Source organism: Mandrillus leucophaeus, unplaced genomic scaffold, assembly GCF_000951045.1.
Source record: "Mandrillus leucophaeus isolate KB7577 unplaced genomic scaffold, Mleu.le_1.0 Scaffold206, whole genome shotgun sequence".
Lineage (NCBI taxonomy): Eukaryota > Metazoa > Chordata > Mammalia > Primates > Cercopithecidae > Mandrillus > Mandrillus leucophaeus.
In genome coordinates, this window is record NW_012102099.1 from 3060408 (window position 1) to 3083338 (window position 22931).

General features: G+C 50.4%; 1 protein-coding gene across 2 annotated transcripts in view; it reads right to left on the bottom strand.

Annotated features, from left to right (window-relative positions):
• Positions 1-20194, bottom strand: part of ANGPT4 (angiopoietin 4) — a 42611-nt gene extending 22417 nt beyond the window's left edge. For both annotated transcript variants that reach the window (XM_011979851.1, XM_011979852.1), the window contains exon 1: positions 19766-20194. In XM_011979851.1, the coding sequence (XP_011835241.1) occupies positions 19766-20074 (309 nt within the window). In that variant the 5' untranslated portion in view covers positions 20075-20194. The remainder of the gene's footprint in view (positions 1-19765) is intronic.
• Between the last annotated feature and the right edge of the window lie 2737 nt (positions 20195-22931).

Sequence of the window (22931 nt, forward strand, 5' to 3'; positions counted from 1 at the left end):
GGAAAGGAAAGAAATTTTCACAGGCAGGGGCTGGAGGAGGAGGGGTGATCCAGACAGATAACAGGTGCAGATCCATGGCCCCTGTGGTCAAGGAGATCTGCTCAAGCCTGCTTCTCTCCTGCATTATTTATATAAAATGGACATCAATTGGCGAATGCAGAAATTGCAGTCCACCCATGCGATGGACTCCATTGAGCAATAAAAAGGAAAGAAACATTGATGTGTGCAAACACACAGATGAACCTCAGATGGATCATGAGTGAAAAATATGCAACTCCAATGGTTCCACACTGTAGGAGTCTATTTGTATGACTCTCTAAAAATGTCAGAGTCTGTGGTTGCCAGGACCTGGGTCCGGGGGGTGGGGATTGATTGTTAAAGGACCCAGGGGAGCTTTTTTGGGATATTGGCAATGTTCTATGTCATGATTGTGCTGGTGGTTACATAACTGTATACATCTGTCAAAACTCATGGAACTGTGTGTGAAAAGGGTAGATTTTGCTGTAGGTGTGTCATATCTCAATAAAAACAACGCCCCCAACACAAGGTTCTGTAAAATGCCCCAGATATACATATGTAACAGTAAATAGGTTTCCTCCAGTGAACCCCCTCACCCTCTCTGAGTTTCATTCGCGCGCTCATTCAGGAATTATTTCTTTTTTTTTTCTTTTTTTTTTTGAGATGGAGTCTCGCTCTGCTGCCCAGACTGGAGTGCAGTGGCCGGATCTCAGCTCACTGCAAGCTCCGCCTCACGGGTTTACACCATTCTCCTGCCTCAGCCTCCCGGGTAGCTGGGACTACAGGCACCCGCCACCTCACCCGGCTAGTTTTTTTGTATTTTTTAGTAGAGACAGGGTTTCACCGTGTTAGCCAGGATGGTCTCGATCTCCTGACTTCGTGATCCGCCCGTCTGGGCCTCCCGAAGTGCTGGGATTACAGGCTTGAGCCACCGCACCTGGCCAGGAATTATTTCTTGAGCACCTACTATGTGCTCATCCTGTATCAGGTACTAGATAATCAGAAATGAGCAAAATTGGTAAAGTTTCTGATTCCAGGGCTCTTCGACTAAATATATCAGTTGCACTGAAACCTCGATGAATGCTATGAAGAAAATATGTGGGGATGTAGGCAAGTTTAGCCAGGATGATGGGGAAAGCCGCACCAGAGAGGGCCATCTGGGCTCAGAGGCTGAGAAAAAGCCAGGTCTGGGAGAGTCAGGAGGGAGGGAATTCCAGACAGAGGAAAAGGCAAGTGCAAAGGCCTTGAGGTGGGAGGGTGTCTTGTATCTGAGGATCAAAATGAAGATGAGTAACAATGGTATGCCCTGCATCTATCTCTCTCCCATGGAAAATGGTGCATGACGTTCCTGCTTGGGAAAAGCATTTTATCAACTGCAGATAAAAATGAACGCAGAGAGAGGAGCGCTTTGTATGGATGGACCTGCGTGTGAATCACAGCTCTTAGCTTACTGGCTGTGTGATCTCAAGCTGAGGGCTCTACCTGTCTGAGCCTTTTCTCTAAAAGAAGATAATCATAGCTCCTTCCCCTGGGTTGTAGGGAACATTCCTGAGATGACTCTGGTTGTAGTTACATAATGAATGCATGACAAATTCTGGTATGTCTGGGCCATAGCTTACTATATGTCAGGCCTCTGAGCTGAAGCCTGCACGGATACATCCAGATGGCCTGAAGCAACTGAAAAACTACAAAAGAAGTGAAAATGGCTGGTTCCTGCCTTAACTGATGACATTACCTTGTGACATTTCTTCTCCTGGACAATAAGTCTCCGGAGCTCCCCACTGAGCACCTTGTGACCCCCGCCCCTGCCCACCAGAGAATAATCCCCTTTAACTGTAATTTTCCACTACCTACCCAAATCCTATAAAACTGCCCCACCCCTATTTCCCTTTGCTGACTCCTTTTTTGGACTCAGTCCGCCTGCATCCAGGTGATTAAAAAGCTTTATTGCTCACACAAAGCCTGTTTGATGGTCTCTTCACATGGATGCGCGTGACATTTGGTGCTGAAGACCCTGGACAGGAGGACTCCTTTGGGAGACCCGTCCCCTGTCCTCGCCTTCACTCTGTGAGGAGATCCACCTGCGACCTTGGGTCCTCAGACCAACCAGCCCAAGGAACATCTCACCAATTTCAAATCGGGTAAGCAGTCTTTTCACTCTCTTCTCCATCCTCTCTCACTACCCTTCAATCTTCCTGTCCTTCCAATTCCAGTTCTTTTTCCTCTCTAATAGAGACAAAGGAGACACATTTTATCTGTGGACCCAAAACTCTGGCGCCGATCATGGACTCGGGAAGACGGTCTTCCCTTGGTGTCTGATCACCGCGGGGACTCCTGCCTTGGTCATTCACTCACATTTCCTTGGTGGCAAGTAAATTTCAGGGATGCCTGCTTTGGATGCTCACCCACATTACAGCCCAGGGCTGCTCACCACCTCCTTCTCCATGTCTCTACCTTTCTCTTTAAACTTACCTCTTCACTGTGGGCAACCTTCCACCCTGCATTCCCCCTTCTTCTCCCTTAGCCTGTATTCTCAAGAACTGAAAACCTTCAACTCACACCTGACCTAAAACCTAAATGCCTTATTTTATTCTGCAATACCACTAGTCCCCAGTACAAACTCGACAATGGTTCTAAGTGGCCAGAAAATGGCACTTTTGATTTCTCCATCTTACGAGACCTGGATGATTTTTGTCAAAAAATGAGCAAATGGTCTGAGGCGCCTGACATCCAGGCATTCTTTTACACATTGGTCTCTCCTTAGTCTCTGCTCCCAATGTGACTCGTCCCAACTCTTTCTTTTTTCTCTCCTGTCTTCAGTTGCCACCCCAAGCTCCTAGTCCTTTGAATCCTCCTTTTCTACGGACTCATCTGACCTCTCCCCTCCTCCCCCAGGCTGCTCCTCGCCAGGCCGAACCAGGTCCCAATTCTTTCTCAGCCTCCGCTCCCCCACCCTATAATCCTTCTCTCACCTCCCCTCCTCACACCTGGTCTGGCTTATAGTTTTGTTCAGCGACTAGCCCTCCCCCACCTGCCCAACAATTTCCTCTTAGAGAGGTAGCTGGAGCTGAAGACATAGTCAAGGTTAATGCTCCTTTTTCTTTATCCGACCTCTCCCAAATCAGTTAGCGTTTAGGCCCTTTTTCATCAAATATCAAAACCCAGCCCAGTTCATGGCCCGCTTAGCTACCCGTAGATGCTTCACAACCCTAGACCAAGAGGGACCAGAAGGCCTCCTTATCCTTAATATGCATTTTATTACCCAATCCACTCCCAACATTAGAAAAAGCTCCAAAAATTAGATTTTGGCCCTCAAACCCCACAACAGGACTTAATTAACCTCGGCTTCAAGGTGTACAATAATAGAGAAGAGGCAGCCAAGTGACAACATATTTCTGAGTTGCAATTACTTGCCTGTGCTGTAAGAGAAACCCCAGCCACATCTCCAGCACACAAGAACTTCAAAACACCTAAGCTGCAGTGGTCAGGTGTTCCTCCAGGACCTCCTCCCGCGGGATCTTGCTTCAAGTGCTGGAAATCTGGCCACTGGGCCAAGGAATGCCCACAGCCTGGGATTCCTCCTAAGCTGTGTCCCATCTGTGCGGGACCCCACTGGAAATCGAACTGTCCAACTTGCCCGACAGCCACACCCAGAGCCCCTGGAACTCTGGCCCAAGGCTCTCTGACTGACTCCTTCCCGGATCTTCTCGGCTTAGCAGCTGAAGACTGACGCTGCCTGATCACCTCAGAAGCCTCCTGGATCATCACAGATGCTTTAAGTAACTCTTACAGTGGAGGGTAAGTCCGTCCCCTTCTTAATCAATATGGAGGCTACCCACTCCACATTACCTTCTTTTCAAGGGCCTGTTTCCCTTGCCTCCATAACTGTTGTGGGTATTGACAGCCAGGCTGCTAGACTCCTTAAAACCCCCCAACTTTGGTGCCAACTGGAACAACATTCTTTTATGCACTCCGTTTTAATTATCCCCACCTGCCCAGTTCCCTTATTAGGTTGAGATATTTTAACCTGGACAAGTCTTACAGGTTGGTCCAAGATCTTCGCCTTATCAACCAAATTGTCTTGCCTATCCACCCCGTGATGCCAAACCCATATACTCTCCTGTCCTCAATACCTCCCGCCACAACCCATTATTCTGTTCTGGATCTCAAAGATGCTTTCTTTACTATTCTTTTGCATCCTTCATCCCAGCCTCTCTTTGGTTTCACTTGGACTGACCCTGACACCCATCAGCCTCAGCAATTTACCTGAACTGTACTGCTGCAAGGGTTCAGGGACAGCCCCTGTTACTTTAGTCAAGCCCTTTCTCATGACTTACTTTTTTTCCATCATTCCCACCTGTTCTTCCACTGAAACTTTCACCTGTCAATCTTTTCCCACACAAGGCAAATGGTTCTTGGACCGAGGAAAATTCCTCCTTCCAGCCTCACAGGCTCAATCCATTCTATTGTCCTTTCATAACCTCTTCCATGTGGGTTACAAGCCAACAGCCTGCCTCTTAAAACCTCTCATTTCCTTTAAGACATTTACCCTGTATTTCACTCTATCCTTGGCTACCTTCCCCTTGCTCTTCAGACTCTCCTCCCAGGCCCTCTTCTTGTTTGCTTATACCCAACCCTGTAAATAACAGTGAATGGTTGTTCATAGATACTCAACACTTTCTCATACACCATGAAAACTGAACCTCCACCTCTAGGCAGTTACCCCATCAGTCCCCATTACAACCTCTGACGGCTGCCACCCTAGCTGGATCCCTAGGAGTCTGGGTACAAGACATCTTTTAGTACTCCTTCTCATCTTTTCACTTTGCATTTCCAGTTTTGCCTTGCACAAGGTCTCTTCTTCCTCTGCGGCTCCTCTACCTACATGTGTCTACCTGCTAATTGGACAGGCACATGCACACTAGTTTTCCTTACTCCCAACATTCAATTGGCAAATGGGACCAAACAGCTTCCTGTTCCCCTCATGACACCAACACTTCACTACTATTTCGTTTTGTTTTTCTTATTATTAATATAAAAAGGCAGGAATAGGCCTCAACTTACTCACTGCCATCAACCTCATTGTTTTTAACAGCTACATAGTGTCACGCGTGTCCATGTGAAGAGACCACCAAACAGTTTTGTGTGAACAATAACGCTTTTAATCACCTGGGTGTAGGCAGACTGAGTCTGAAAAAGGAGTCAGCAAAGGGAAATAGGGGTGGGGCAAAAGGAGGACTCTGCATATTTCTAAATGAAGAATGCTTTTTTTTTACCTAAATCAATCTGGCCTGGTATATGACAACATAAAAAAACCCAAGGATAGAGCCCAAAAACTTGCCAATCAAGCAAATAATTACACTGAACCCCCTTGGACACTCTCTAACTGGATGTCCTAGGTCCCCTCAATTCTTAGTCATTTAATACCTATTTTTCTCCTTCTCTTATTTGAACCTTGTGTCTTCCATTTAGTTTTTCAATTCATACAAAACTGCATCCAGGCCATCACCAATCATTCTATATGACAAATGCTCCTTGTGACAACCCCACAATATCACCATTTACCCCAAAATCTTTCTTCAGTTTAATTTCTCCCACTCTAGGTTCCGATGCTGCCCCTAATCCCTCTCGTAGCAGCCCTGAGAAACATCACCCATTATCTCTCCATACCACCCCCAAAAATTTTTGCCACCCCAACACTTCACCACTATTTTGTTCTGTTTTTCTTATTAATATAAGAAGACAGGAATGTCAGGCCTCTGAACCCAAGCCTACATCCACGTATACATCCAGATGGCCTGAGGCAACTGAAGAAGTTTCACTTCTTCACAAAAGAAGTGAAAATGGCCGGTTCCTGCCTTAACTGATGACATTACCTTGTGACCTTCCTTCTCCTGCACAATGAGTCTCAGAAGCTCCCCTACCAAGCACCTTGTAACCCCTCCCCCTGCCCGCCAGAGAACAGCCTCCTTTAACCGTGATTTTCCACTACCTACCCAAATCCTATAAAACTGCCCCACCCCTATTTCCCTTTGCTGACTCCCTTTTCAGACTCAGTCTGCCTGCACCCAGGTGATTAAAAGCTTTATTGTTCACACAAAGCCTGTTTGGTGGTCTCTTCACATGGACGTGCGTGACACTATGTAGCTGTTAAAAACAATGAGGCTGATGGCTGGGCACGGTGGCTCACACCTGTAAGCCCAGGACTTTGGGAGGCTAAGGTGGGTGGATTGCTTAAGCTCAGGATTTAGAGACCAGCCTGGGTAACATGGCGAAAACTTGTGTCTACTAAAAACAGAACAAAATTAGCTGAATGTGGTGGTGTGTGCCTGTAGCCCCAGCTCCTCGGGGGGCTGAGGCAGGAGGATGGCTTGACTGCAGGAGGTGGCTGCAGTGAGCTCTGATCGTGACACTGCGCTCCAGCCTGGGTGACAGAGCGAAACCCTATCTTAAAACAAAACAAACAAACAAACAAACAAACAAAAAAGAATGAGGTTGAGCTGCATCAGGTGCTGGTCTGAAAAGATGTCCCCGTCATGCTTGTGAGTTAAAAAAAAACCAAGAGGCAGAACACTACCTACAATGTGGATCCATTTGTGTGCAAGAATGATCCAAATGGTGTATTTTTATATAAAAACCGAGAAGACCAAACTATTAACAGTAGCGATTTGCTTCAGGGGAGGGGGTGACAATGGGGTGATGCTGATGGCATTTTCTTTTTATATTACCTATATTGAAATTGTTTGGATTTTTAAAGTAGAATGAGAGTGTATACAGGCATAATTAATAGAATATTTAACAACTAGTATATATAGGAGTCCTTAACTGATGTCCTGGACTCCCGGGGATCTGTGAATAGAATTCAAGGAACCTGTAAACTTGCATTTTAAAAAAGGACATTCTTTTCCCACTAATCTCTAACTGAAATTAGTTTTTCCTGTGGTGGTGAGTATATGCCACAGGCTATTACGGTGGTGATAGCAGGGCCTGTGGCATTGTCACTAGTAGAAACCGCAGATACTCTAATGTCTCATTGCAGTGATTATGGACATCTACAACATACTGTGTATACTCATCTCAGCCTCAAAGTGATGGAAGGTACTTGACCCACCACTCTGTCTTGTTATTTTGTGCATTAATACAGAAGTAATACAGGACTATATCAGAAACCTGTTTTCTGTTATGTTGACATTTGCATCTCAAGGCAATTTGTTTCCTTTATAAATCTATGCATTTAATTTTACATTTCAAAAAACATTTTTTTTTCTGAGAGAGGGTCTAGAGCTTCTCCGGATGCCAAAGGACCCCAAAGCACAGGAAAGGTTAAGACCCCTGAAGACGCATCCCACACAAGGTTCCTCACTGGTATCCCCAGTAGGCTACCAACTCCGAGAGTGCAAGGACTTTGCCTGCCTTCTGGGGCCTGGAAGAGTGTCTGGATATTTGTAGGCACTGCTGTTGACCCCAATTATAGATGGGCAAATGGAGGTTCAGGCTCAGAGTCACTTCCCTGAGGTCACCCATCAAGTTGGCAGATGCTAGATTCATCCCCAGGTCTACTGATTTGGAAGGCTGGGAGGTCAGGTCTGGTGAGTGTAGGAGGGTCAGGGCGGGGCTGAGTGCGTGAAAGTGGTGCTTCCCTCACCCAGGGTACGACCCAGGCTTTGGCCCTGCAGCCAGTGCACCCGGAGGACGAGGTGAACCCTGCTGCTGGCTTCTGCCTGTTGATCCAGTTTCTGGGTCTCTGCCCAGACTTGTTCTGGAACCAGACCCAAAGCATGAGGGCTTCTGTGAATCGGGGTGTGCGTTAAGTAAACTACATCCTTCTAGTTGTTCAGACTCAGCCTCTCAGAGCTACCCTGCTTTCCTTTGTTTCTCTCACATCCTGCATCCAATCTGTTGTCTCTACTGTTGGGTGCATGCAGAATCTGACCATTTCTGCCCAGCCTTGCCACTTCCACCAATTATCTCTAGTGGGGATCACAGCTTCCTTGATACTCTCGGCATCTGTCCTCGCTCCCTGGGCCCCCAGGCTATGCTCCACATGTAGCCAGTGAGGTCCTGGTCAACCTCTCAGATTATGACTCCCTCTGCTCTAAACCCTGCCGTGGCTCCCATGTGGCTAAGAGAGGACCAGGACTCCTTGCAGATTTCTTTAGTAGAGAATAAAATTCTTTGCTTTGGAAACAGGCAAAACAACCCCCAATGAACAGAGTCCAAACCAGGCTGCACTGGGATGGTGTGGGAATTGGGATGAAGCCTGTTCTAGGTCCTAGGCTGAACCAAGGCCCCATGGCTGAGGTGGTGCAGGGTGTGGAGATTTGAGCCTGGCCTGACCGTAAATGGAAAAGGGCTTTAGCAGGGATGCCCCAGGGGTAGGAGCCAAGGCAGGGAGACATCTGGGGAGCAAAGACTTAGTGAGGGGGAGACCTAAATGATGCCCTCAGGGACCACTCAGCTCCCATCCCCTCCATTTCACAGATGGGGAAACTGAGGTCCCAATCAGGAAAGTAAAGTGCCAGAGGCTGTACACAGAAGCTAATGGCCAGATCTGGTCCAGACGTATGAAAATCTGGGGGGGGTCAGAGCTTTCATAGCTTTATGTGTGTGTTTCAACTTAAATGTAAATCTTTGTAATTTTATTTTTCAAATGTGTGATATAAACACATTGTTCAAAATTCCAAGGAACAAAAAGGAGTGAAGTGAAAAACAAATTTTTCTGTCCCTGCCTCAACCCACAGTTCCCTCCCTACAGGCCACTGAGGGAGGTACCTGGGTTTCCTTCAGAGAAATGGTCTGCATACATCTGCAGTAACTATGCTTCCATCCCACCACCTGCCCTTCAGGCTACAAAAGCCTCAGCTTGCTGTTCCATACCTGGCTTCCTTTTGCTTAACATAATTCATAGCGTGTTCCATATTCATCCAGGTAGACTAGCCTCAGCATTGTAAGCTGCTTGCAATTCCATCTATGGGCCTCCATTGTATCCTCATCTAGTCCCTTCTAGCTGGACCTGTAGGATGTTTTCAGGCTTTAACCATCACAAACAGGGCTGCTACAAATATCCTTGTACACCTGTCACTTAACACTCCCACAAGCCTATGTGGGGAATAAATCCTTCGAAGTAGAATTGCTGAGTGAAATCACATGTTTTTTTGGTCCTTTGTTTTTTGAGACAGAGTCTTGCTCTATCACCCAGGTTGGAGTGCAATGGTGTGATTATGGCTCAATGCAGGCTCAAACCCCCAGGCTCAAGCGATCCCCCCACCTTAGCCTCTCAAGTAGCTGGGACTATAGGCGTGTGCCACCAGGCCCAGCTAATTTTTCAGTATGTTTTGTAGAGACCAGAGTCTCGCTTTGTTGACTCAGGCTGGTCTCGAACTCCTGAGCTTGAGTGATCCTCCCACCTCACCTCAGCCTCCCAAAACATTTGTGATTTTGACTATTGTTAACAAACTGCCCTTGGCAGAGGTTGTGCCTGGTGGTTTCTGCGCTTTTGGAGGAGAGGCCCTAGGGTCTGCAGAGGTGGCCACAGGAGCCACAGAGTTGCTTATTGCACCCCCTCCCAACACACATCCACACCCCCTCAATCTCAGTAGCACCACAACATCTCCCACCAGCATCCTTCTGACTTCCAGGTCTCCCTGAAAATGTCACCTCCTCTGAGAAGCATTCCCTGACCACCCCCACTCTGCTCCACCTGTTTATCACAGTGTCCACTCTGGCTTCTACACAGTACTTCATGCCATGTGAAATCACTTCAGTCATTTGTCATTTGTCCGATTCCCCCACCAGAAGAGCCCCAGGAGTGCAGAGATCTGTCTTCCCTGTTTATGAGCACATCCTCTATGCCTAGAATAGAGCCAGGCACATAAGAGGTCCTGGATAAATATTTGTTGAAAGAACAGATGGGTCAGTTTTGTGTAAGGGGCACCAGATTTCCATTGAATAGTTGTTTGGCATCTAGAAGCAAGTTTGGAGCCTCGAGCCCAGGCCCAGCCACTGCTGGAGCCTGTGAGAGACAAAGGCAGTGGAGACGACAGAGGCCAGAGAACAGAGAGCTAACTGGTGCCAGGGCAGAAAGAAAGGGGAAGAAACACCAGCACAGAGATGGGAGGGACAGGCAGGAGGGTTCCCAGGGGGAATGGAGGGAAGGAGTCAGCTTGGGGTATCTGTAGGAGGAATGTTCTAGAAATGAGCAAGACATACTCTTGGTGCTCATTTACTTCCTCTAACCAACTCGTTCAGATGTGCCGAGACCTGTGCATGGTGCTGGGGAGACAGCAGCTACCAGAACAGGTCAGGCTCCGCACTGCTGCCAGAGTCTCCCAAGGAAGATATGTAAAGGGTTACTGTGTCCCAGGCATGGCCCCAAAGCCCTACAAATACAGCTCATTTAGTCCTTGGTTCTCCCATTGTCACCATTTTACAGGTGAGGAAAGGAAGGCACTGAGAAGATGAGCATCTTGCCTAAGTGGCAAAGATTGGATTTAAATACAGGCCTCTGGTCTCCAAAGACCACACCCTTAGCCATTCAGTGGGTTGCTTGTGGCAGCTAGCCTTCAGAATGACCCCAGGGATCCTGGTGCTCATGCCCTTGTGTAGTCCCCTCTCTCAAGAAGTCAGGACTAACTGGCATGACTAATTAGATATTGTAGAAACGTTAGTGTGACTTCCTTGGCTAAACCATTGCATTGTGTCTTCTGTCTTGCCCTCTCTTGGACCCCATGCTCTAGGGGAAGTAGGCCACCATGGCCTGAGGACCCTTAAGCAGCCCTGGGGAGGAACCCATCTGGAGGGGAACTGAGGCCTTCTACCCATGGCCAGCAGCTCACCAGACACAGGAGGCTGAGCCCCAGCCCCGGTCAAGCCTTCAGATGAGTGCAGCCCTAGCTGATATCTGAGTGCAGCCACATGAAAAAAAACTACCTTGTTAAGTTGCTTCAGAATTCCTGACCCTCAGAAACTGAAAGATAATAAATGTTTATTATTATTTTAAGCTGCTAAATGTTTTAGGGTAATTTGCTATGCTGCAATAGATAACTAATATACTGCTTTTCCAGAGCTTATAGAGGTTTAACCCTCTTGCTTCTCTTCTCTGCCATCCCCAGTCCTCAGTTTCTTCATTTTGACAATGGGCTGACTTGTGATTTGTGAGGGGTGGCCCTCGTCCTGTGCCTTGCTTCTGTCCCCCAGGCCTGCACCAGGCCCTCACCCTGTGGCTCAATGCAGACTGAGATGGTTTGTCTTGTCCTCTCTGAGTAGCTGGGCCCAAGCCTTCCTTGTTGTTTTCCTCTCTGCAAGATATTCTATTGCTTTTCTTCTGGGTTAGGCTCTGGGCAAGCAGAGCCAGTGGGCAGGGAGCCAGGGGTAGAGAGAGTCGGGGACCAACGGGCTCTCATGGAGGGATGAGCTTCTCAACCCTGGCTCAACCCTCAATTCTTTGACACAGGCCCAGCATCTCCAAACATCCAGTGTGGTCTGGGCCTGGAGCACTGCACTGAGAGTCAGCAAGCTTGCTCAATAGCTTTGCCATTTCTTTTCTCTGCCAGTGATGAGCTTCTCTGAACCTCAGTGGCCTCATTGTTTCCTCCTTGCAGAGGGCCTGGAAGGAATAGGGAAATGGCCACAGGGATCTGTGCTCTGCAGGAGCTGGGCTGGGATTCTTGTCTGTCTTGTTCATGAGGCCTAGCACAGTGACTAGCACACAGTAGCACTTCCCATATTTGTGCAATATTTGGGACTTCCCTGGCTCCTGAGCCTCACCTCTGATGGAGTGGTAGGTCCAGTGTCCATACCAGGCAAAAGGCCACAAGGAGAAGATGAGGAGTGTAGGGGAAGGGGCTACAGAGGGAGGGGGAGCAGGGCCTGCCTCTGCCATCTGGACTTGGGAGGGGCTGCCAGGATCCCTGCCTCCTCAGGCTCAGCTATGCCTTTGGTGGTCGTCTATATTTTAACCTTGATCTTGGGAGGTGTTTGCGATTGCTCACCTCCCTGACACTTGAACGTCACAGAATGGAATGGTGTGCCCATTTTGCTTGGCAACATGCCTATTGAACAGTTATTATGTGCTCAGCACTGTTCTAACCACTAGGTATATTAAGTCCTTGTAGCCACCCTCCAAGGTAGGACCTGTTATCAACCCATTTTACAGATGAGGCACAGAGAGGTTAAACAACTTATGATGCCACAAGGTTTATGAGTCAATGTTTATAAGACACATATAAAGTGCCTGGCCCAGGGAAAGTCCCATATGTGAATTCGCCACAGCAAAGCACTCACCCCAGAAGACAGAAGAAACAATAGTAGCATCTCCTGGTTCTCCGCATGCTGGAGCAGTGCCAGGCACATCCCCCGACCAGCCTTTTGAGCCTCACAGCAAACCCAGGCAATGTGTGTATCACCTCCATTTTATAGATTGAAAAACTGAAGCTCAGGTCTTTCTCATATTTGCACAGCTAAAAATCTCACAGATGTAAAGTTGAGGGAACAAAAGCAAACTACAGTAAGATATGGATGGTATGACAGGATTCCTTCCACTGTGAATCCTGGAGTCTTTAGGTTTACCGAGCACTTACTTTCTGCCAGGACGTGTATGGAGTCCCACATGTGCGTTGCCTCATTTAATCACCTCAGTAACCTGCAAAGTGGCTTCTGTTATTGTTCTCACTTCACAGATAAGGAAACCAAGACACAGAGTGGAAAAGCAATGGTCTGAGAAGGCACAGCCAGTAGAGAGTGGAGCTGGGATTCAAACTGAGTCAACTGGGACTCAGGACCTACACTGGCCTTCTGTGGGATTTACCCCCAGGCCCTGGGCCAAGAATGGGGCGTGCAATTGTGGGGATACCCAGACTGAGCTTCTGGAGCCCCTTAGCTTTTCAGAATGGCCACAGCTGCCTGAGGCCCTGCCTGAATCATCCCTGGCAGAAAAGCCCTAGGGAAGCTCTCCTTGGTCTAAGGGCTCCTGGGGGAAGAAAAATCTAGCAGCTACGGGTCTCCCCTTTGGGGACCAGGGTCCTCTATATTTTCCAGGTACCAACTACTGCCCAGGGACCCGCCCACCATGGACATAGCTTATTTACTGGACAGGAAACCATCCTAAGTGCTGAGATAACAGGTTCTGGCCTCAGATGACTGAATCTGACTTCACCCTTCTTGGCTGTATGGTCTTGGGCAAGTCACCTAATCTCTTGGTGCCTCAGTTTCCTCATCTGTTAGTGGACAAGCAATCTTACTTTACTGAGTCATGGCGAGAATTAAATGCAGTAACATAAAGCACCTAGGACAGTATGTGGCATATAGTAAATGCTCACTAAATAAGTACTTACTCATTACATCATAACTGCTTTTTCATCCTCCACTCACTCCGGGAGGCACGAGTATCTTGAGTTCCACTTTAGAGAGGAGCCAGCTGCCATGTGTGGCTTCCCTGGGCTCCCATAGCTTGGAGTGGTACCCCTGGGACGTGACCTCCTGACCTCAACTTGGTCCTCCCCAGACCCCACAGCCATCTCTCAGGGTTCATTCCAGACATTTCAGAGCTGGCTCTGAGGTTATGCAAACAAACTGTGGCCTGAGTCTGACTGGAGGTGTAGGCTTAGGGGGCAGACCTGGGGCCTGTTTTCTAACATTTCCTGCTCAAGGAGAAGGGGAAGAAGGTCTGTGTACATCCCAGCTTGGCTGAGCTCTAAGGCCGGGGAGGAGAGAACTAGAAACATGTGGTCCTGCCCTCTGTGGTCCTGCCCTCTGTGGCCCTGTCCTCTGTGGCTCTGTCTTCTGTGGGCTGGCTGGCCAAGCCAGTTGAACAAATAAACGCATCCCTCTGGGGGAAGTCGCCGGGGGGGCTGCTGCTGCTGGTGCCTGCCCTGCACCCCAACCTCATCCCGGGCATGAGCCAGCTGGTCATCCCCAGGCCGAGGGTATCTGTGCCAGCTGTTTCTAGGCCCCCTTCTTGGAAAAATAACCCCATTACTCTAAGAAGCAGATGCTGTTCCCCCCACCCCATCCCCCAGTCCCAAACTGCTTAGAAAGGAGCCAGCGTTGAGGTTAGGAAATCAAACCCCAAGATATTTTGTTCGGCACCGAGACTCATTTCTTGTTTGGATAACTGAAGGCTGAAAATGCCAAGAATTTGTGGGCAGCCTGGGAAGGCTGGGGCAACTGGAACCCTGGCTCCAAAACCAGGTCAGTTTGGGAGGGTCTCAGGCTGGGCAAGGACGCCGCCCTGGGTTTCTCCTTGGTGCTCTCTTGACCCACACCCAGCTAGGCAGGGCCTCACAACTGCCAGGCGAAGGGGCCGAGTTATTCTGAGGTTTGACGTCAGAGACCTGGAGCAAACAGCAGAGGCTGGGACAGTGTCAGGTTGGGAGGCCCCTGCCCAGCCCCTGACCCCTCTCTGCTTGGTTTTGGGTGCAGAGGAGGAAGAGAAAGAGGCCCTGGCTGAGCTGCCAGCTGCAGGGTGGGCATCGGTCTTCTGGAAGATGTGCCCTGGGTCTTCAGTGTGGACACCCAGGGAGGTAGAGGTGGGAGGGATGGCCTCGGGGTGAGAAAAGGAGGAGCTGAGAAAGAGACAGGGAAGGATGCAGGGAGACACTTTGATAGCCAACCAAGAGAGAGAATCAGAGACAGAGACACCCACAGAGTTAGCAACAGTGAGTCAGGGCCACTGCGAGCGCCCCAAGAGAGATCCACAGAGGCAGAGAGACGCAGAAATAGAGAGACAGGCTGACCACGGTGGCTCGCGTCTGCCGTCCCAGCTACTTGGAAGACTGAGGCGGGAGGATCGCTTGAGCTCAGGAGTTCAAGGCTGCAGTGAGCTGTGATTGCACCATTGCACCCCAGAGTGATTGAGAGAGCCAGACCTTGTCTTTGAGAGAGAGAGAGAGAGAGAGAGAGAGAAAGAGACAGAGACAGACAAAGATAGACAGAGATAGATAGAGAGAAGGCTACCATGGACTCCAGGCCAGCAGCTATTGGCTGCTCCCTAAAGGCGAGAAAGTAGTTCTCACCCTTGGTTTCCAGATGGAGTCAGCCCTGTCCCTGGGAGCTCAGAGACTGGGGAAGATGCGCTGCCCTCAGGTGGTGGGGGTGGGCCAGGGAGCCTGGGGCTTGTGTCTGGCCCTGGTTTTCCTCATTCTCCTCATCTGTAGAATGGATCATTCTGTGAGGACATGAGGAGAAGGCAGAGGATGGCACTTCTTGGCTGGGACACCTGGAGCAACTGGGGAAATGGCAGTCACACACGGGAGCCCTTATTGAGCACCTGCTGTGTGCAGAGGCTTTCCCTGCTCTGCTTCTCTTGACGTCACATAGAAGGTCAGGAGTAGGTGCTGTCATCCTCCTCCCAGCCTCCGGATGAGGCACTGAGAGGGAAGGGCCAGCATTGGGTCCTAGAGCGAGGACGCGGTGGACAGAGGAGGTCATGTGACTAGCCACTGAGCTGCCCAGCCCAGCTAGAGATGCCTGCACTGCAGCTGGCTGTGTCCCCCAACCTCCTAAATATTCCTGCCTGCAGCTTTTCATCCAGATGCAGAGGGTGGAGCAGAGCCCAGAGCTGATGTGCAGCCCCAGGAGCTGACTCCAGGTGGGAGTCACTGGGGCAGGGGCTTTCCAGGAGGGAGGAGGAGGAGAGGGAGGGAGGCAGAAGGAGGGGGAGAGAAGGGAGAAGAAAGGGAAGGGGAGTGCAGGGGAGGAGGAGAGTGTGAAAGAGGAGAGAGACAGAAGGGGCAAGGCCGGGGCTCTCCCCATGCCCAATGAGCACTGGCAGTAGGACACAGCAAGCTGTATGCTAGGAAAAGAAAGTGGGTATCTGGGGACTTGGAAACTCTGCAGTAGAAGGGTGCACCAAGAGCACCCCATCCTCTCGAGATCTTGCTTCCCTTGCCTCCAAAAGAACCTGCAGTTTGGAGTGAGAATCCAGATTGACTTTCACTGCTACTTGACTCTGGCAAGTCACTTTCCCTCTCTGGCCTGTTTCCTCACCTGTACGCTGGGGAAACAGGAGGGGAGTTGGGGGCACAGGCTGAGCAGATGTTGGCCTCTGGGATTCGCAACAGGGAGGATCTCCCCTGTGTCTGTCTAGATGAATAGAATCTTGCTGAGAGCTTGTTCATCCCTTATGGCAATGGTGATGATGGTGATGATGATGATGATGGTGCCATTAGATGAGAGTATTTCAAAACTCTTTTTTAACTTTTCTGGGATGTTAGAGAAAAAGCCAAAAAAAAAAAAAGGGCTTTGAGTTTCAGAAGATCTGAGATATGCCTGGACCAAGAGAAGAACCAGAGGAAGGTCATAGCCACAGCTACAGAAGGTAGCAAGCACCCCCCACTGGGGCCCAGGAGTGTCAGAGGGGAGAGAGAGAGATTATTGTTTACATGAACCAAGGGTCACGTGTCTCAACTGGAGTGAAGAAGGACCTAAGAATTGCAGGACCCATGTCTCCACTTCCAGGGACAACCCCCGATGGAAATAGCCAACATGTGTTGAGTGTTTACTATACACTTGACACCAGGCCAAGGACTTCCTGGAATCATCTTGTTAAATCCTCAGAGGTAGGTAATATTTTCACCTTGTTTTGTAGGTGAGGAAACCAAGGCTCAGAGAGATGAAGCAACTCCAGGTCACACAGCAAGGGGCAGAAATGAGACGGGAATCCCAGCAGCTGGGCTCCAGAGTCAGGGCTCTCACCGTTCGGGCCCTGCTGCTGCCCAAGGAGGGGATAGACCCAGGCAATGTGGTGACCTGGTGTATCTAGGCTGATGGGTCTGATCTTGTGGCAGGCTCCACAGGCATTGGGCGACCTGGCAGTGACTTGATTGCCAAGGGGATGAAGGAGTGCTCAACCCAAGGGGCTCCTGCCCCAGGAGATGGCACCGCAAACACCAGAGACGGTGCAGGACTGAGGAGTCCTTGAGAACACCAGCGTGGACAGTTGACATTCCCAGATCCAAGGACACGTGCAACCCTTGTACTGACTTGACCAAGATCGAGCTTCTCCCACTCATTGGTGCAGGGGCTTAAAATAGGGATTATGCTGAATTGAAGAAAAGCCCATCACACTGCTCAGGTGAGCTCCCCTGTGTCTTTGTGAAACACAAAGCCAGGCAGCAGGCTGGGAGTGCTTTGTGGGCAGTCTAACTTATTTTCCCAGCCATCCCTGACATACTGTCACTTTCACCTGTATGTCAAATGACATACTGACATTTTCACCATTTTGCAGACAGGGAGACTGAAACCTGCTCATCCATAGCCATGTGGTAGGGAAGTACCTGCAGCCAGGTCAGCTGAACTCCTATATCAGTGATCTTAGGCCCCACGGCACTCTATGGTGACCTGACTGACCCCAGCTCAGGATTTTCAGGCTAGGTGAATGGATGCCTGGAGAGGACATTCCATCTCAGACTGAGGCGTCGGACCAGGTGACCTTCTGATCCTGCAAGCCATCAGTTCAAGCCATCAGCTCTCAGCCAATGTTTCCCAAGCATCCGACACCCAGGGGATTCAAAGATGGATGAGAGTGAGAGGTGAGACTTGGGGTAGGAGGCCCAGTGGGAGGTGATGACATTGTCCATGGGAAAGGTGACAAGGCCTGAGCCAGAAAGATGGACCACGAGAGAAGCCTAGGCTGTAGGATGGGCTGGGCCAGCTGCCTGGGGAATAGGTGGGAGCCACAGGATGCCCCCAGGGCACAGACAGCCTGTGGCTGGGTGGTGTCATACCCTAAACAGAGAGAGGCAGGCATGAGGAGGGTGTTTGGAGAAGAGTAGGGAGTTATCTCAGATAGCTTTGGAGTTGAGACACCCATGGACCCTCAGATGGGATGTTGTGGGAGGTCAGGGTCATGGGTTTTGGGCTCAGGATCCCATCAATGCCAATTTTGTGTCATCATGGAGCAGGATGGAGACCTGGGACCTGAGAGGTTGGAAGAACATTTATGCATTCATGCATGCACCCATGCTACAGACATTTATTGAGTACCTACTACATGTTAGGCACTATTCTAGGCCCTGGGAACCCAAGAGTGAGCAAAAGAGAAATGGCGCCTGCTCTCTGGGAGCCCACAGACCAAAAGAAATGTTTTTAAGAATATTAGGTAAGGATAAGTGCTAAGAAAAAAAACCACAAACTGGCAGAAGAGATAAAGGGTGAAAGAAGGAGGGTGGCTATTTTATACGGGGTGGGCAGGAAGGGCCTCTGAGGAGGTGACATTGGAGAGGATAGGAGGCTGGGGTAAGCCCAGTAGAGGTCTGGGAGAGGGAACTCCAGGGAGTAAGGGTTCTTGCTTTTATTCGGATGCATGGTAGCCCCGGGAGGAGGGAGAGGATGTAACTTAGGTTTTGATGGGGATTCTTTGGTCTGCTGCAAGGAGAATAGGGGGTGGGGGCCGAATGTTAGCAGGGAGCCAGGGTGGCAACCATGACAGTCATCCTGCCGGGAGCCAGAGGTGGTTGTCAAGCTTGTCTGCTGTTTAATACCTTCTAAAACTCCAGGAATTGGTTTGCATCCTTCATTCCCCAGTCACTGCCCAGACTGTCTCCTGGGTCCTTCTCCCTTTCCTTGGTAGCTCTCACTTAGGGACTCTCAAGAGTCCCAAATCAGACCTCCCAGGATGTCTCTTGTGCCCTCATGCCCTGCCAGGGCCAAGCCTGCCTTGCACACCTCTGTAGTTGGTGCTTCGCTGAGGGTACACAGTAGGTGCTCGCACTGTTTGCTGAAAGATGAAAGCGTGACAGGGCATTCTACAGCAGTCCTGGTCTTGGGCCAAAACCACAGTGGCGTCCTCAGCTCCTTGCTTCCTTGCACTCCACATCCAATTCACCAGCAGAGCTGATGGGCTCTACCTCCAGAACCCACCAGAATCGGACTGGCCATACCCCCTCCCAGTCCCGTTCTGCTCCAGGCCTCCGGTACCTCGCACCTGGTGGCTGCAGAGGCCATCTCTTTGGGCTTCTTGCTTCTACCCTGCCTCCTACAGTCTATGCTGTTCAAATCAAATCACCGGTGTCTCTTGCAGTGGCTCCCACAACACTCAGAACAAAAGCTGAAGTCCTTCCAGCGGCCCCCACAGCTGCATGGCCTGCCCTTCTGTCACCTCCCAGACCTCCCCACACCCTTGCTCCCTCTCCTCTGCTCCAGCCACACAGTCTGTCGCCCCGCGGTTCTCCAGGCACTCACCGTTGCGGATACATTCCCACCTCACGGTCAACATACATGCTGCTCCCTTTTCAGAACGTTCCCTCAAATACCTGCCTGGCCTACTGTATCACTTCCCTTGTTCTCTGGGTTCAAATGTCACCTCTGAGATGTACTCTCTAATGATCTGACCTCAAGCAGTCACCCAGGGCCACCACTGGGTGGTGGTGGCCTCTTCCTTCTTCATGTTGCTTCACCATCTGACATAGTAGATTGTCTCTTATTGCCTCTTTCCCCCGCTAGTCTAGAGAGAGACATACTATACTGTTGTATCCCCAGCACCTAGCACAGCTTGGTCTGTCCAGCCCTTGGTCAGGGCTGAATGGATTTCTGTTGGATGAATGAAGGGATGACAGTTAAAGAGCCAGGTTGCCAGCTTACATTGCCCAGTCTTGCTGTGTGGCCTCAGGCCCGTCCCTGCCCCTCTCTGTGCAACTCAGAGCCAGCCCTCTGTGCTCAGGGAAGGCCTCTGGGATGGACGCTCCACTTGCCGATTGTGACAGACCCCAAAGCCACCCTCTGCCCCCTGCAAGCCTCCCATGCCCCATACCTTCTTCAGCCACTGCGTGTTGTTCTGCAGTGCCTGCTCCAGTCGTTTCACCTGTTGGGTGGGCAACTTCTCCAGGCGCAGTGGGTTAGCCAGCGATTCCCTCTGGAGGGTGTTGGAGTCCCTGGAGGCCTCAGGCCCTGGAGGACAGGGCTCAGGCTTGGGCAGCAAGAAGGTGTAGCTACAGTGGCCGTGCTGGACTACAAGTGTCTCGCAGCCCCTACCTGCCTCCTGCCCTGTCTGTTGAGCCACAGACATGGTGGCAACCAAGAGGAGGAGGCTGCCCCGCAGCATGACTAGCTGGGAGAGCATCTGGAGGCGTGGCAATGGCAAGGGGTGTCTGCTCAGAGCCCCAGGGACTGTGCCTGTGATGTCCTGCTGCAGTCAACAGTGGCCAGGCTTGCCTGCAGCTGCAGCTACAGACCTCTGTCTGGCCGAGCTCTGTCCAGGCGGCTATTTATACTTGCTCTGAATACCACGGCTGCTCTGCTTCCTCTCACCGCCTCCCTCCACCCCCACCCGACACCCTCTTACCTCTATTCTTCACTCCTTCCCTTCCTCCTTCCTCAGTCTTGACCGCACGTTGCCCTTACCCTAACCGTGCACCAACCTTGCTCTGCCTACCTCACCTCTGAGCCGTCTGATTATCCAGTGAGGCCTGGCTTCCCTGCTGGAGGGAAGGGAAGAAAACAGCCCGCAGACACGCGCACACACTCACGCACACACGAGCACACACTCACACGCACGCCGACACGCACACACATTCATGTACACACAGACACCAAGCTCCAGTGCTGCTCGCTTTGGAAAACCAAATGCAACTTAACTCTCCCTTCCTGTCTCTGTCTATTCTCCCTCTTTCCCTCCACCCCCATCCCCTGCCCCCCAAGGCTAAGATCTCAAGTTTCAGCCCCGCTGCCATCGCCTTCTCTCCCCGCTGCACCTTCCTCCCTCTGGTTACATGTTAGTGCTTGGAGTACAAGTGACCCCCCAGAGAGAGAAGAGAGAGGGGAGGAGGCAGAGGGGTGAGGCTGGGGAGGGCACAGCGAATCCACTTTGCTTCCAGAGACACAGAAAATCCTTCCAAGGTGGGGCAAGTGAGCAACCCAGCTGGGAGTTGCTTCCTGTCCTCTTCTCCCTCAGGGCCAAGGGAAAGTGCTATGCCCCAGGATGGCATTACTGCTTGTGACAGTAATGAGAAGTTGTCGTGTCCTGGAGCCGATCGCCCTGGGGCTGCTGGAGTGGGGAGCTGAAGAGGAGGTGGTGGGGAGAGGAGGTTGGAGTGTCGGGAGGCTAAGACCTAGGGTGGCCACAAGACCTAGGGTGGCCAACTTTGCCTCTCTGGGCCTCCACACCCTGATGTGTAAACCGAGTAAACCTTGTCTCTTGCAGGAGGAATGCGTGTGAGTCCTCAGCATGGGGATGGAGTTTTCAGCTTCCCGGTTCAAATCCTGGCTCTATCATCTACCAGCTGTGTGACTTTAAGTAAGTCACTTAACCTCTCTGTGACTTCATTTCCTCCTGAATGAAGAAAACAATACCACCTACTTCCCAGGGCATGAAAATTAGGTGAGTTAGAGCAAGGCTGGCACAGAGTGAGCACTAAATAAATATTTTCCGTTGTCAATGTTATAGTTACCATTGCACCTCGCCTCCCACAACCCACTGGAGCATAAACCCCTCTAGGGCAGGGATTTGTCCCTGGGGGACATGGTGTCCAGGCAGGAGGTGCCCAGGAGTTGGTGGGGCCTCTCACGGGTGGGCTGCCTTTGTGTTCTGCCAGCTGTGTGGACATTTCCTCACTCCCTGCTTGTTTCCTCAGAGTAGAGGCCAGTCTGGCTGTTTAGTATTTTCCTTTTTGTTCTCCCAAATCCCAATAGAGTTTTGAACTGGGGCAGGCTGCTTCTGGGCAGCTGTGAACTAGGGTCTCATCTGGGGACTGAGAACATTATACCAGGTGTGGGGCTTCGGCAGGCAAAGGAAAAGCAGCTGGTTATCAGCCTCCAGCCTCCCCTGAGCCTTCCCCATGCTCTGAGCTCTGCGTGCCCCGCTTGGCCCCAGTTGCCTCAGCTGTAAATGGGGTCATAGCACCCTGACCATGTGAGAGGAAGCATGGTAATGTGGATTGGGAGCTTATCACAGCGCTGGGTGCAGAGGAGGCCATTGTGAATGGTGGTCGTCATTATGATTGTCTTGACTAAGTTGCTTGATAATCTCAACGAGGCGGTTACACCAGGTCCCAAGCTTAGATGGGCCCTGTGCTTGGTTTACACTCCACCAGCACTGTCTTGAAATTCTTAATACATGTGGAACAAAGTGCTCAGCACTTGCATTCTTCACTGAGTTCCACAAATTAGGTAGCAGGCCCTGCCTGGGAAACATGAGGCTTCCGTCATCCCTCACTCTGCTCCTGACCTTACCATCCCATCAGACCTGTTCTTCCAATGTGATCCTTTAGATATTTCCCCCCTCTGTCACCTCTTCGCTACTCAGAATGCTGGATTGGAATCCTGGCTTTCCTGACCCCCCATTTGTGTGCCTTTTGCCAAGTTGCCTAACCTGTCTCTCAGTTTCCTTTTCCGTCAAAACAGTAATGTTACAGCGGCTAAAAGTCTGATTCCTGTAATAAGGTTAACATGGAGCCTTTCACGTAGTACATGCTCAACCAAGGACAGCTATCATCATTACCCCCTGCTATGAATATGAATGTTTGTGTGCCCCCAAATTGATCTATTGAAACTTAGTCAACAAGGTGATGGTATTAGAAGGTAGGGCCTTGGGGAGTGAATGGTTAATGAGGACTCTGCCTTGGGAATGAGATTAATGCTCCTATCAAAGAGGTCCTAGACAGCTGGCCTTCCCTTTTGCTAGGTGAGGATGCAGTAAGAAAGCACCGTCTATGAAGCAGGAAGCTCTCACCAGACACCAGATTGGCTGGCGCCTTGATCTTGGACATCCCAGCCTCCAGAACTGTGAGAAATAAATTTCCGTTGTTTACAAGCCCCCAGCTTAGTACCTTCTGTTATAGCAATCTGAATGGGCTAAGACACCCCACCATCACTCTCTTAGACCAGGGTGCTTCCTCTCTTGCAAGGAGAGCAACAGCCTCAGAAGTGAACTCTGGTTAATTGACCTTTGCTATTGCAACCAGTGTAATTTCTTTCTTTCT